This window comes from Penicillium longicatenatum (genome assembly GCF_028827895.1).
Source record: "Penicillium longicatenatum strain IBT 33135 chromosome Unknown contig_3_segment0_segment0, whole genome shotgun sequence".
Classification (NCBI taxonomy): domain Eukaryota; kingdom Fungi; phylum Ascomycota; class Eurotiomycetes; order Eurotiales; family Aspergillaceae; genus Penicillium; species Penicillium longicatenatum.
The window spans coordinates 3,509,569-3,521,363 of record NW_026643121.1 but is presented as its reverse complement, the minus strand read 5'-3'; the positions used below and the strand labels follow the sequence as shown (position 1 = coordinate 3,521,363).

General features: G+C 47.4%; 4 protein-coding genes across 4 annotated transcripts; 2 read left to right on the top strand and 2 right to left on the bottom strand.

Moving 5' to 3' along the window:
• Nucleotides 1-2,851: 2,851 nt before the first annotated feature.
• Nucleotides 2,852-3,790, top strand: N7484_006670 (uncharacterized protein; the record flags this gene model as incomplete). Its single annotated transcript, XM_057117088.1, has 1 exon — nt 2,852-3,790. The coding sequence occupies one exon, from the start codon at nt 2,852-2,854 to the stop codon at nt 3,788-3,790; it is 939 nt and encodes a 312-aa protein (XP_056972971.1).
• Nucleotides 3,791-4,327: 537 nt separating this feature from the next.
• On the bottom strand, nt 4,328-4,859 carry N7484_006669 (DUF3602 domain-containing protein; the record flags this gene model as incomplete). The annotated part of the gene is made up of 3 exons (XM_057117087.1): nt 4,328-4,485; nt 4,558-4,761; nt 4,820-4,859. 3 exons carry the CDS (start codon nt 4,857-4,859, stop codon nt 4,328-4,330), a joined length of 402 nt encoding a protein of 133 aa, XP_056972970.1.
• Nucleotides 4,860-6,495: 1,636 nt separating this feature from the next.
• Nucleotides 6,496-7,602, top strand: N7484_006668 (enoyl-CoA hydratase/isomerase family protein; the record flags this gene model as incomplete). The annotated part of the gene is made up of 4 exons (XM_057117086.1): nt 6,496-6,824; nt 6,873-6,983; nt 7,042-7,398; nt 7,452-7,602. The coding sequence occupies 4 exons, from the start codon at nt 6,496-6,498 to the stop codon at nt 7,600-7,602; spliced, it is 948 nt and encodes a 315-aa protein (XP_056972969.1).
• Nucleotides 7,603-7,908: 306 nt separating this feature from the next.
• N7484_006667 (presequence translocated-associated motor subunit PAM17) lies at nt 7,909-8,683 on the bottom strand (the record flags this gene model as incomplete). Its single annotated transcript, XM_057117085.1, has 2 exons — nt 7,909-8,085; nt 8,162-8,683. 2 exons carry the CDS (start codon nt 8,681-8,683, stop codon nt 7,909-7,911), a joined length of 699 nt encoding a protein of 232 aa, XP_056972968.1.
• Nucleotides 8,684-11,795: the final 3,112 nt, after the last annotated feature.

Sequence of the window (11,795 nt, the reverse complement as noted above, 5' to 3'; positions counted from 1 at the left end):
TATTGTTACTTCGATCTCTGGCAATTGCATCATAGGTATCGCCGAATCTATCGAGGTGAAGAGCATTGCGGTTGCAGTGGAAAGAAACGCGACCGATAAGTCTTTTCTCAACTCCAAAACCAATATACTACAAAATTCAACGGTCGGAGGACCCAGGCTAGAGCGAACAGATCCGCTTGAATTCACCAACGGACCGCTTATTATCGGCTTCGCTAATTCACATTGCTGGTATTGAGTTTGTGAATGTGCCAGCATACGGCTGCACGCAAACCACGAAAGGAAAAAAAAGTTCAAATCATACAGATCCCATGCGAAAGATGCACGACCATGAGAGGTCTGAGGTATCGCCAACGCACCAAAAAGGTAACCACTCACTCGGTTAAAGTATGGAGTTGAAAGCCTTAGGCAGTTCAATACGTCGGCGCGACCAGGAAAAGCAGGCCGGATCTTGTTACTAGGGGTGCCCGATACATCAGGCCCCATGCAGTGAATATCTGCGAATTCTTAAAAGATTCCTTCCTAGATGGAAAATTGATCACAGAAAATCATCTCTCCAATGCTTACCTCGGATGGGAAATGAATGGCGCCAGCGGGTGACTCCTACAAATTTTAACCCAGTAGATAACAGCCTTTTGGAGACCATCCTAAGCCCCCACCCCCCCCCCCCCCCCCGAGGTCACAACAGATACGCACGCGACATACGCTTTCGACTTATCACAGAATATCCGTATCAATCTTGTGGTCCCCGGTCCATGCGTCTCATTTGTCATACCGCTCTTTGGTAGGTGTTCGAACCGAGCATGCAGTTGAAGCACTTTCTGATTATCATCGCCGCCACTTGGTCATGTCACGTTTATTGCGTGGATGAACATGACTGGCTCTGCTCACTGGGGTGACTCCATGATCCGGGAGGGGCGAGTGGGCCCACAAGATACAGAGTCGCTTTTTCTCGATTTGGTAGCTCGTGGGGCACCGATCAGGTCCTCCCCGCAGCTAGTCTGAGCAATTGACAAGGCCGACTATGCGGGTCAACAGCAATCAGTCCCTCTCTTGCATGAAAAACGGTCATTTACGTTGAGCTGCACCTAGACTGCAATTTTCCTCACCTCGGGAGAAATTCAGCTTTATCGCGATCTCCACTCAGCAGCCAACAGTTTCCCACATATCCGAAACCTACAGTACGGGAAAAGCACGCGTGACGCACAGGCCACATAACGATCCAGGATTCTAGATGCCGATTTGAAGCATTGACCCGTACGGAGTACAAAGGTGTTGAGTTGTCGAGATGACATGCATATTCGCAAATAAGCAACCAAACAATCATCTCGCTGAACCCTGAATTCACATTGGAAAATTGTTTGGGGACCATGCATTTTGACTTGGGTAGCGTACAGTAGGATCATTCGAAGAGACGACGCATATACCGTATTCAGTTAGGGTATTTAGGGACCTCTAGCCAGTGCCAATCAAGCTGACCTCGCCGTGAGAATAACAAGCGAGGGAAAAGGTTTTATCCCCTTGCTGACTCTTAACGGAGCCGTAGCCCTGGACTAAAAAAGTTGTAGCGAGTGGCTCTATCGGGTAAGAGCAAGGGCATCGGTTGGAGACCGAGGCGTGGCGGACGTCAAGGATGCAAGCTGAATGATAGCCAAGTCGGGACCTTGCGACCGGTGGCAAATCCTAGTGGCATTCGAGAACAAAGATAGAACATGAAAGGTCATGAACCCCTTTCTGGCTGGAAGGCTGAACCCGCCAAAGTGGGGGGAAATTAGTAGCCATGACGGTGATTCAGGAACAAGATTACACGAGTCAGCGACTCAGGGGACTGCGACTCAGGCGATTTCATGGCCAAGACAATAACCAAGATACATCGTGCCATGTAGAAGGAAGGCGTAGATCAACGGCAGGATTGAGCACTCATTCTGCACGGACCATCTTGCGTTTGCCTCGATGTGGAAAACGCATGGCCCGCTGACTAACACATGTGGATAGCCTCGGCCTATCAAATCCATGGACTCGCCGGAGACCCCTTGGAATGCGCCTTACGTGCTGGACTCTTGACTAAATAGGCTCATGTTGGTCGCCTTCTCATTGGTCCCTTTGATTCGGGACCTTTACATCGGACCCAACCTGCAGGTTAGAAAACAAAGCTAACAATGGCAAGGGGAGTTCGGCCCAGTTATGTCATCCGAGTGAAGCTGCATTTGCCAAATTAGGATATTCTGTGTCGATTTACTTTTTTTTTTTTTTTGTTTTTTTTTTTTTTTTTTTTTTTTTCACTGCATGGTGGACGGTCCCCTTCTCACAGAATAGATTGACCTGATGAGCTATGGCCCCACTGCCTTGAGTTGACTCTTCTTCTTATCTTTGTTTGCCTATCGCTTATATAGATGTCGATGCAGCCCGAGACAAACGAGACCAGAAAACAAAACGATCGAAATCTAGTCACGATCCGAATCATGCCGTCGAGTAAAAGACTTCGTCAGGGAACGTTGAGAAGCGAAAACCAGGTAGGTCTAATGCCCTTCCCAATGGGTGATCCGTGTGATCCGTGCCCATAGCTCCTGCATCGTGACCCCTCGCCAAAAGAAAAGGGCTTTAATCTGACAATTACCGTATATAGTTCTCTGAACCGACCTGCTCCCACTATGTAGATCGAAAGATGGTCGGCCAGACCTGTCGACCTCGCATGACTCGATTAGACGCAAAAACTCGGGCCTTGGCAGCCTCAAGAGGCTCGTCAACGCCTACTTCGGTCTGCCCCGACTCATCGCCGGCTAGGACCATTTTCAGGTTTCATCCAGCTCATACTACATCAACGAAGGGGTCTCCCAAAATTTTGCCGGCGAATATGGAGGAAACCCTGGGCCTACAGGACCTCGAATTGATGATGCACTGGTGTACAACGACATATCGCTCCATGGCCAAGGATCGCGCCACCGAGACTCTGTGGCAAACAGTCATCCCTCGATTGTCGCTAGAATTTCCCTCTCTTCGACATGGACTACTGGCCTTATCAGCATTGCAGTTATCCGGGGCATCCGCAAGCCCGGAACGCAAATGGCAATATTTACTTGCGGCGCGCGAACATCAAAGCCAAGCTTTAGTAGACATCCATCTCGACACAACACAAGAGCTTACAGACGCCCAGTGTGATGCCCATTTTGCTCTGTGCAGTGTCATGACCGTGTTCTCTTTTGCGTATTGTCTGATAGACGATGGACTGGAAGAAGATGACGAACCGCCTGAGATCCTCGATGAATTTCTGGAGGTATTCCAGCTCACTCGGTGGCTCATAAGTGCCATGGTGTTATCCTTGGACCGTGTGGGCACTGGCGAGCTTCATTCGTTGGCTCACCCTCAACAAAGACGGCCTAGGTTGCCGAATATGTCTCAATTGGTTATTCTAGCCCTGCGACGGTATAATGAAAGTGAAGCCTTGCAGGACTTCACTCAGGAGAAAGAGACATATGCCGAGACGATTAACCACCTGGACACCTTCCTCGAGCAATTGATGAGTGGGAGCGAGCCCAAGGATTTTGCCTTTTGCTGGACCTTTTACATCCCCGTTCGCTTTCCAGAACTGGTTCGCGAGCGGAAGCCGTTTGCTCTCGTTATTCTTGCCCACTTTGCCGTTATACTGCACCATCTGCGAGAGACATGGTGGATGGGAGACTGGGCCACCCGCATACTGAAAGAGGTCGTGAATGAGCTGGACGCTGAATGGCATGATCTGCTTAGCTGGCCAGCAGATGCTATGGGATGGTCTTTGCCGAAAATGAAAGCTTAACAGGATCCATATCGCAGAGCTGGTAGACTGCACGATCGCAATTCCACGAGAATAATCATATCAATCCGACTGGTGACTGGAGGTGGTCCCATGTTTGCAAAAGTACCGCATGGCCGGGACAATTATATCTAGATAACGAATCATGAGAGCGATGTATTTAGGATAGAGACCTAATGTCCATAGAGCATCTATAAGCCGCCAGATAATCAGTGAAAGCATTCAAACCCGAAAGCTATGATGACACCGTGCGCCAAACCCATAGCGCACAAAGTGGTACCCGCCGATAGGAGTTGGGAAAGATAAGAAAAAAGGAAAAAAGGAAAAAAAAAAAAAAACGCAAAAATATTAATATCAAAGATAAGAGACTAGCACAACCCCGCATTAAGTACTGCCCGCAGCACTTCTGGCAGTTTCTTCCCTCACTTTTCCCGTCCAGGGCTGTTGTCTGTGATGGTTGTGCTGAGAGCAGTATGACCCGAGTACCGAATGGGAGAACACTGCACCCCAGAGGCTCTGTCGCATTCATCGCAGAACTGACTAGGTCGAGGGTTCCTGATTCCGCAACTCCTGTCGCTCGTGTTCGATATCCTTGATGCGATCCCTGTCTTGTGTACGCACACGCATAAGCTCAGCCTCCTGCAGACGAGCGCGCTCCTCCTCTTCAGCAGTCGGAATATAGGCATTTGCGACACCTCCTAGAAGAACAGAAAAAGAAAGAGATCAGTATTCGAAGGCACAACTTCATCCTGCATATTGGATTTACATACCTCGGCCAGTATGGTGGGGGATCTGCTGCGCCCGCAAGGGCGGAGATTCCACGTCTTGACTTTCACGAGCGATCTCTGGTCGTTCAGGGTCATTCTGAACCATGTTTCCTGAACCTCCGCGACCGGTGGTATAGACTTCTTGCTTGATGGTTGGAGTGACGAGATCCTTCGGCGTGGTAGCAGACTGCTGGCGGGAGATGTTGCCTAGTAAGAGTAAGGTCAGAGCGCATTCTAATCAAAGCCAGACCTCGGAAGTACCTACCGGCTCCGCCGCGACCGTATGAGATATTCCGACCAGACATGGCGATCTGATATGGGGATAGCAATCGAGAACGAGCTTAGAGGGGAAGTGGGGGGAGACGGCAGAACAGATTCTAGCTCCGCGTTGTGACCAGTTGCTTGGATCTGCGTTCAGTGATATATGCAAAAGAGAGAGGATCTTGATATCTGCTGAAAGATGGTCCGGTCCAGACAAGGGAAGAGGCGGTTTTCCTATGTTGTCTACCGCGGATGGTGCGCACTGGGTCCACTGAAATCTTTTCCGCGCCAAGAGCCCCCCGATGAGGTCATGAGCCAAACGACGGATCGGGATCGATTTGCCTATCTACAGATGCCTATCTACAGATGCCTATCTACAGCTCCTGGAGGAAAGTCTATCTCTGACAACTGATAAGGAGCGACATCCACAGTATTTGTCAAATGAGGTTTTTCTGCAGCCATTGCCCTGCCATTCCCAGGGGCTTTCTTCTTGCCAGCATAACATCCAGGCTGGTACCCCAGATTGAACGAGAAATCGATTTTATACGGCTCGCTTTTGTCGGATATACACAGGACACCCGCAGCCTTAGTCGTTAGCTATAGACCAGGGCAGTGCAGTGCTTCGTGTGTCCAATATTGACATTCGTGTTGCTACTTGCCGGGCCAACATGCTCGGCTGGGCGAGAAGAGTCAAGTGGACCTTGAAACTGGGCGAAGATAATTTTCCCTTCACTCTTGTCCGTCTCGGCATTGTGGTTTTGCAACCTGAGCCATGCCGTTTGCCCACCAGCTCACTATGCTAACAATGCGGAAGTCCGGAGCTTCCTCAGACTGGTAATCTATGGTCAGGGGTGAGAAATACTGGATATCAATGTCTCCGGGCGACATAGGTCGAGGTAGTAGCTGGATGGGTTGGGAATTGCGCTGGTAACAACCGACAGAGCAAAGAGCAAGGTAGTTACAAACATCGTTGATCGAAGTGAATGAATGACTTGAATCGATGTGGGCGAGTGTGGATATCTGTGATGTTCGGGTCCAGAACTAGGGACCTGTTCCAACACAGCAGGGGCTTTCGTTGAACCCTGGAATGGTGGTCTCAAATAACATGGAACCATCGTTCCCTTCCAAGCAGTGATTTGTGGCCATTGTTTCGTGTGAGGTGGTTTTCAAATGAAAGGACCAGAGCGGCGTTGGGTTTGTGCGTCAACAGCTCAAAGGATCCAGACACTGTTTCGAAGTGATTGATTTGAACATCCCTAATATCTCAGTCTGGTGGAAGTCAGCCTGGCTGAACTCTCTGTCTTCGAATCCTCCAACTGTAGAAGGCTGATGCCCAAATAGGAACTCCGTATACATGTAGAGACCAACATTGTCGGGGTCCATCCACTGACGCCGACGGATACAGTGGTTGATAGAATCTGTTAATTCAATTGAAGGTCCAGTCTCCGTATCTTTCTTGGTGTTGTATTCATTCCAATTTCCCTATGTTCTCAGAACAAAGCTACGTACTAATACCCCGCATAAACCCCCCTTCCCCACAGTGACGGGCCGAGGCTTTTCAAGAGCCGAGAATATCTAGAGAGTAATCATAATAGATATAATCGTCCAGTTTCCACGTAAAAAAAATTGTTCACTCCACTTGAATCAACCCTTATTCCTCTCCACTGATACTTCTTCAATATGATCTTCGATCCCAAACCGTTAGATCTCCCGGCCTCTTATGAGACCGTCCCTACGTCTGGTCATGTCATCGTCAAGCACCATCCACCAGGTGCCTCAACTGTGACTCCCGTCGTTGTGGTTACGCTGAATCGCCCTAAGAACCAAAATGCATTTACTGGACAAATGGTCTTCGATTTTGAGAAGCTGTTCGCCCTGTTTGACGTCGATGAACGCGTCAAGGTCATCGTGCTAACTGGCGCTGGTAAGACCTTCTGCGCTGGTGCAGATCTGGATATTGGATTTACGAGACATGTCGGCAAAGAGAGACCGGCGGATCACCGGGATGGGTACGTGAAGCCCCAGAGATACAAGTAAATCTCCATTGACATAGCCAGTGGTGGGCGCGTTTCACTTGCGATTCATCATTGCCGCAAGCCTACTATCGCAGCTATGCAAGGATCTGCTGTGGGAGTGGGCATGACCATGACTCTGCCCACCATTATACGGTGAGTGTCCAGTAATTTCCGCACCGATATCCATGCCATATATACTAATTACGCCCAGGATTGCCTACGAGAAAGGGAAATACGGGTTTGTGTTCGGCCGCCGCGGTATCACAATGGAAGCATGCTCATCGTACTTCCTGCCTCGTCTGGTCGGTCACTCAAACGCTAGCTACCTCGTCAGCACCGGTGCTGTATTCCCACCCACCGCAAAACACTTCGGTAGCTTATTTAATGAAATCATGCCGGAGGCTTCCCAGGTGCTGCCTCGAGCTCTCGAACTAGCCACCGAGATTGCCGAGAATGTCAGTCCGACTGCGTCGTATCTCAACCGGGCAATGATGTGGCGGAACGTGGGCTCTCCGGAGGGGGCGCATTTGGTCGAATCAAAGACGATCTACCACATGTTCGCATCAGCGTACGTATATGCCATCTGTTTCGACTGCAAGTCCACGTCTGACGGTTTTATAGCGACCAGAAGGAAGGTGTCACCGCGTTCTTCGAGAAGCGGAAACCTAGCTTCCGAGCCAACTTGGATGACGATGTGCCTGCACACGTGCCTTGGTGGACTGAGGTTGACACTGGCCGTATTCCCAAGGCCCAAACTCCGTCGAAGCTGTAGGCAACCCCTATGGTCAGTCGAGTCCATAGAGCGAGCGCTATATCGGAAGCAAGGTCAAAAGAACCATCATCAGTTATGTAGATAAGCTTAATTGAAGATGGTGATGGTGCTATCAAAGGTCATTTTCAAATACAAATATGATGCCCCAGGTCGCCCAGACCGCTAATGAGATTGAATAAAAAGCACAAAACACCAATCCAAATCCAAAGAAAAGAAAAGAAAGCGACCGGCCTTGGTCAAAAATCTGCGAGTTGCAGGGTCAGGCGTATAGACAAACATGCAGTGGTAACGTCTCGAAAATAGAGATCAAGCAATGAAGTTTCGGCGCTTCCGGTTGTACGCCCGCTGGTCCTTCAACCACTGCCGATATCCCTGTACACTACCGATCTTCTCGCCGTAGTAGTCCGGGACAGGGTTAGCGATGGAGTTGGTCGAGGGATCAACGCGGAATCGTCGAATGCGATCGAAGAACTCCTTCTCTTTCTGTTGAACACATTATCTCATTAGCAAAAGTTATCTTGTCATCGCGGTCATCGCGCAGGCAAGGTTTGAAACTAACTGTTGCTACCGAGGGAGCAAACCGACGGTAAACCAGGCCCCACAGTCCGTTGCCAACAATCGGGCCCAGGAGCCATCCGACGGCACCGCAGGCAGCTGTCGCCATTCCCAAAACGACGAACGGATCCAGACCCATCACCTGCGCACCAAGAGATTCAAGATCCTGTGCGGACAGAATCTGCACACCGGCGGTAGTAGACACGAGGGAGGTCGCAATGGAGGATGCGAGGGAGTATCGGCGGCGGGAAGCGCGAAGTTTGAAGAAAGAGTTCCAGTCGAGCTTCACATCATCTTTACCGGCGGAAGAGGTGGAGTTCATACGCAGATCCGCGCGGCTCGACACTGTGGGAGCAGGACGGACATTTTGTTGGATGGAGAGCTTGGACGCAACGTTCGGAGAGGGACGGACAACGGTCGAGTGGAGACGTAGAAGCTGCTGGGATGCGATGCGTGTGGAGGGTGTGGCGAGGGAGCTAAGGGCAGAGGTGCTCAATCGACCACCGATCACTGTGCGAGCTGACATGGTGAATATGTTCAGGAATGTCAGAAACCGGGGAATTGAATCGGGGACAAGAGATTGCGTTGTTTCCAGCGGAAACCAAAGGTGGAGTCGTGATTATGTAAGGCAGTCCTAACAATGAACTAACCTATGTACCGAATTTCCTTCAGCAATTTTTTAGCTTCCATTTCTGGATTAGTGCTCACCCTCTCGCCGCTTTTACTCACTGAGTAGGTCTGAGCACGGCCTCCGGCTCAGTGATCGGATTAGTGAGTCTTACGTAAGCCTTGCCCATGCTCGGTGAGCCGGGCCTGAGCAGACTGATCGGCTCACTGAGCTTGCGCAGTAACGTGACTCGCTCGCTGAGCGTACTCCACAGCAGGCCAATATACATGCGTGAGCTACCCCAATAAAACGAGTTTCACTACGCTGCCTCAGCGCCCCACTCGCTCAAAACGATAATTTCATCCTCCCACCTTGAAGCGAGTGGCCATTCCCACTTATTACATACTATCCTCATTTGACAATAAAAGGTGTGATTAAATAGGCCGGGTAGCAGATTTTGGCCTATCAACTTCTACCTAGCACTTTGCTCCCAAGAACACGCACTGCTCATCTATTCTCAGCTGCCCCTTAAGTATCCCCTATCTGACCTTTACGAATGCTCCTAGGAAGTACTATAGTTCGCTTAAGCGTGTTCATCTTTAACCAATTCCTGGGAACCAAGTATCAACAGTAATTAAAGTTATTGAAATTATAATTGAGCTTTGCCACGGACTAGTCCGAGGAGCTTAGTATATGCCACACTAAACGATTATGCTTTGGCGCGCTTTGACTATTTCTTACCTCCTGACCATTAATTATAGACCCTCCTATACGCGAGACTCAAAATAGATAAGGGTTAAGAGTATATCACGCATAGTATATGTGACGTGGAGAATATTAAACTCTTAAGACAATAAATTTCGACTTATATTATATATCGAATCTGAAATCATTTTCATCAAGCGCACGCTCCCATAAGTCGGTAAAAGCAAAAGGAAGAGCAGGGAGATCGCTACTCTTGAATAGGAGATCAAAAGATCAAAATGCATCTAGTGTCAGGATAAGAAGGACCGCACTTCTCGATATTAAAACCCCAAAAAATCTTGTATTTTGATATTATTTAGATTTTAAAGCACTATGGATTCAGAAAGATGTACCCAGCCGACTCCTCTAAGGAGACCGCCCCTCCGTTGAGTAACAGAGGTAGGCTAGTCACTTTTTTTATCATGCGAACCGACTTTTATTACTTTGGTTTATTATTCATTAGAAGATCTTAAACTTTCCCGACGTGGGCGTTTACGGCTTAACGGGCCCGATTCCGTGGCTCTCTAAGATTACCGCCAACATAAGATCGACTAATTATCATACAATCTATCCGCTCCTAGGCGTGCTATAGCCACTTCGCCTATAGCCACGGAAGTGGCGACTTCTTAGGAGTCAACGTCGCTAAATGACCATTACGAGAAACAAAGTCTTCTTAATATCAGCATTAAAGATGCCCTAAACCTAGACTCACGCGGGGCGAAAGAGAAATCGAAAGGACTAAGTTATGATTAACGTGGAGGTTATCAACGACATGGTAGTTTTTTTGAAGCAACTTTCCGATTATTTCGATGCATCTCATAATGAATCTGAGAATTTACGACTCGCACTACGATTCGAAGCTAAACTTATGCAACGCAGATGTGAGGATATTATCCTAGAGGTCCCCGTAAATAGCGATCTAGCTTAATGCGGCACGCTAGCTTCTACTCAACGGAAAGAAAGATGCATAGTAGAGGAAGAACATTTTTACGACTAAGGCCTATAATTTTATGGGAATGACATTTCATATTAGCGCTATTATCTATTCATTAGAGGAGCTTTAAGATACTGATCTTAAATGACTGGGTCTTTAATTTTGACTGTAAGGATTTCTTTCATGCTCTTTTTGTATACGATGAACTGACTCCTCCAAGTTAGTACATATATCTTGACGTGCCTCTATTCTCATCTACTACGAAAACCTGGGTAGTTCGTTAGATAAAGGCGGAGCTTGTGCCAGAAATGAGGTATTTTAAATCGTAACTCTTTCTCCTATATATAACGAAGTTATTGTTCGTGGAATATCGTTGGAACCTCAGTCTTTACATTATGTTTTCCCTATATCTCCCATGAAATAACAGTTTAAGGCGCGTGTCTATGATGGGTCTCTTGGCATTATACCGAAAGGTACGTAATGTAATTTACACACAGCCATAATATATCACAATAAGCCACATATTTACCCTTTTTATATTCTCCCCATGAATCAAGTACACACATATGGTATTGTTATATAAATTTCCACGTATCTGGTGCTTGTCAAAATAATTTACTCCTCGTGTTCGTAATTCAGAATTTGGCCAAGATTTTATGAAATGAGCATGAAAATTTCTGTGGCTTCTCAGGAACCCGTATTTAAGCATCCTTTCTATCAACTTTAGTTAGCCAGTTCTGGCCAAATTAATACTTCAAACTGTTTAATTTGCCGATGAATTCCTTGTCATTGAGCTCATTTTCCACTTAATTCTGAGGAAAGACTTCCTTGCTTAGGAGTCTTAAAGGTTTAAGCAAAATATGGCATTGAATGCCGACTATGATCGTTTCTAAAAGCGTTCCTTTTCGGACTAAACCTAATGTAAAAAGCAGAGAGTAAGCCTAATGATTTCTTTTCTTGGGCTATTGAATAATTTTAAAAATAGTTCCCCATACTTTCATGGTAATTTACTTAGAACTCGAATGAAATATTTTGGCGATTAGATCTTATCACCATATCATTGAGTTTGATCACTCTATTTTTCAATTTAATTGAGTTAGTGGAATATTCTCTATGATTTGGGGCTTACCAAGAACCAGAATATTCATTCGCATTAAATAGGACTATGACTGTGTATAATATGGGATATCTGCTGGCTAGTCTCATTACCTACCATGCTTTGATCACTTAATTAAGGAGTCGATAAATAATTGCTAGTGTGGGAATGTGTCCATTTATCTATGGCTATTTTCTTACTGAGAGAAATGATCAATTCATATGGGAGACCTGGAATTATTGGCTCTCCGAGCGCTC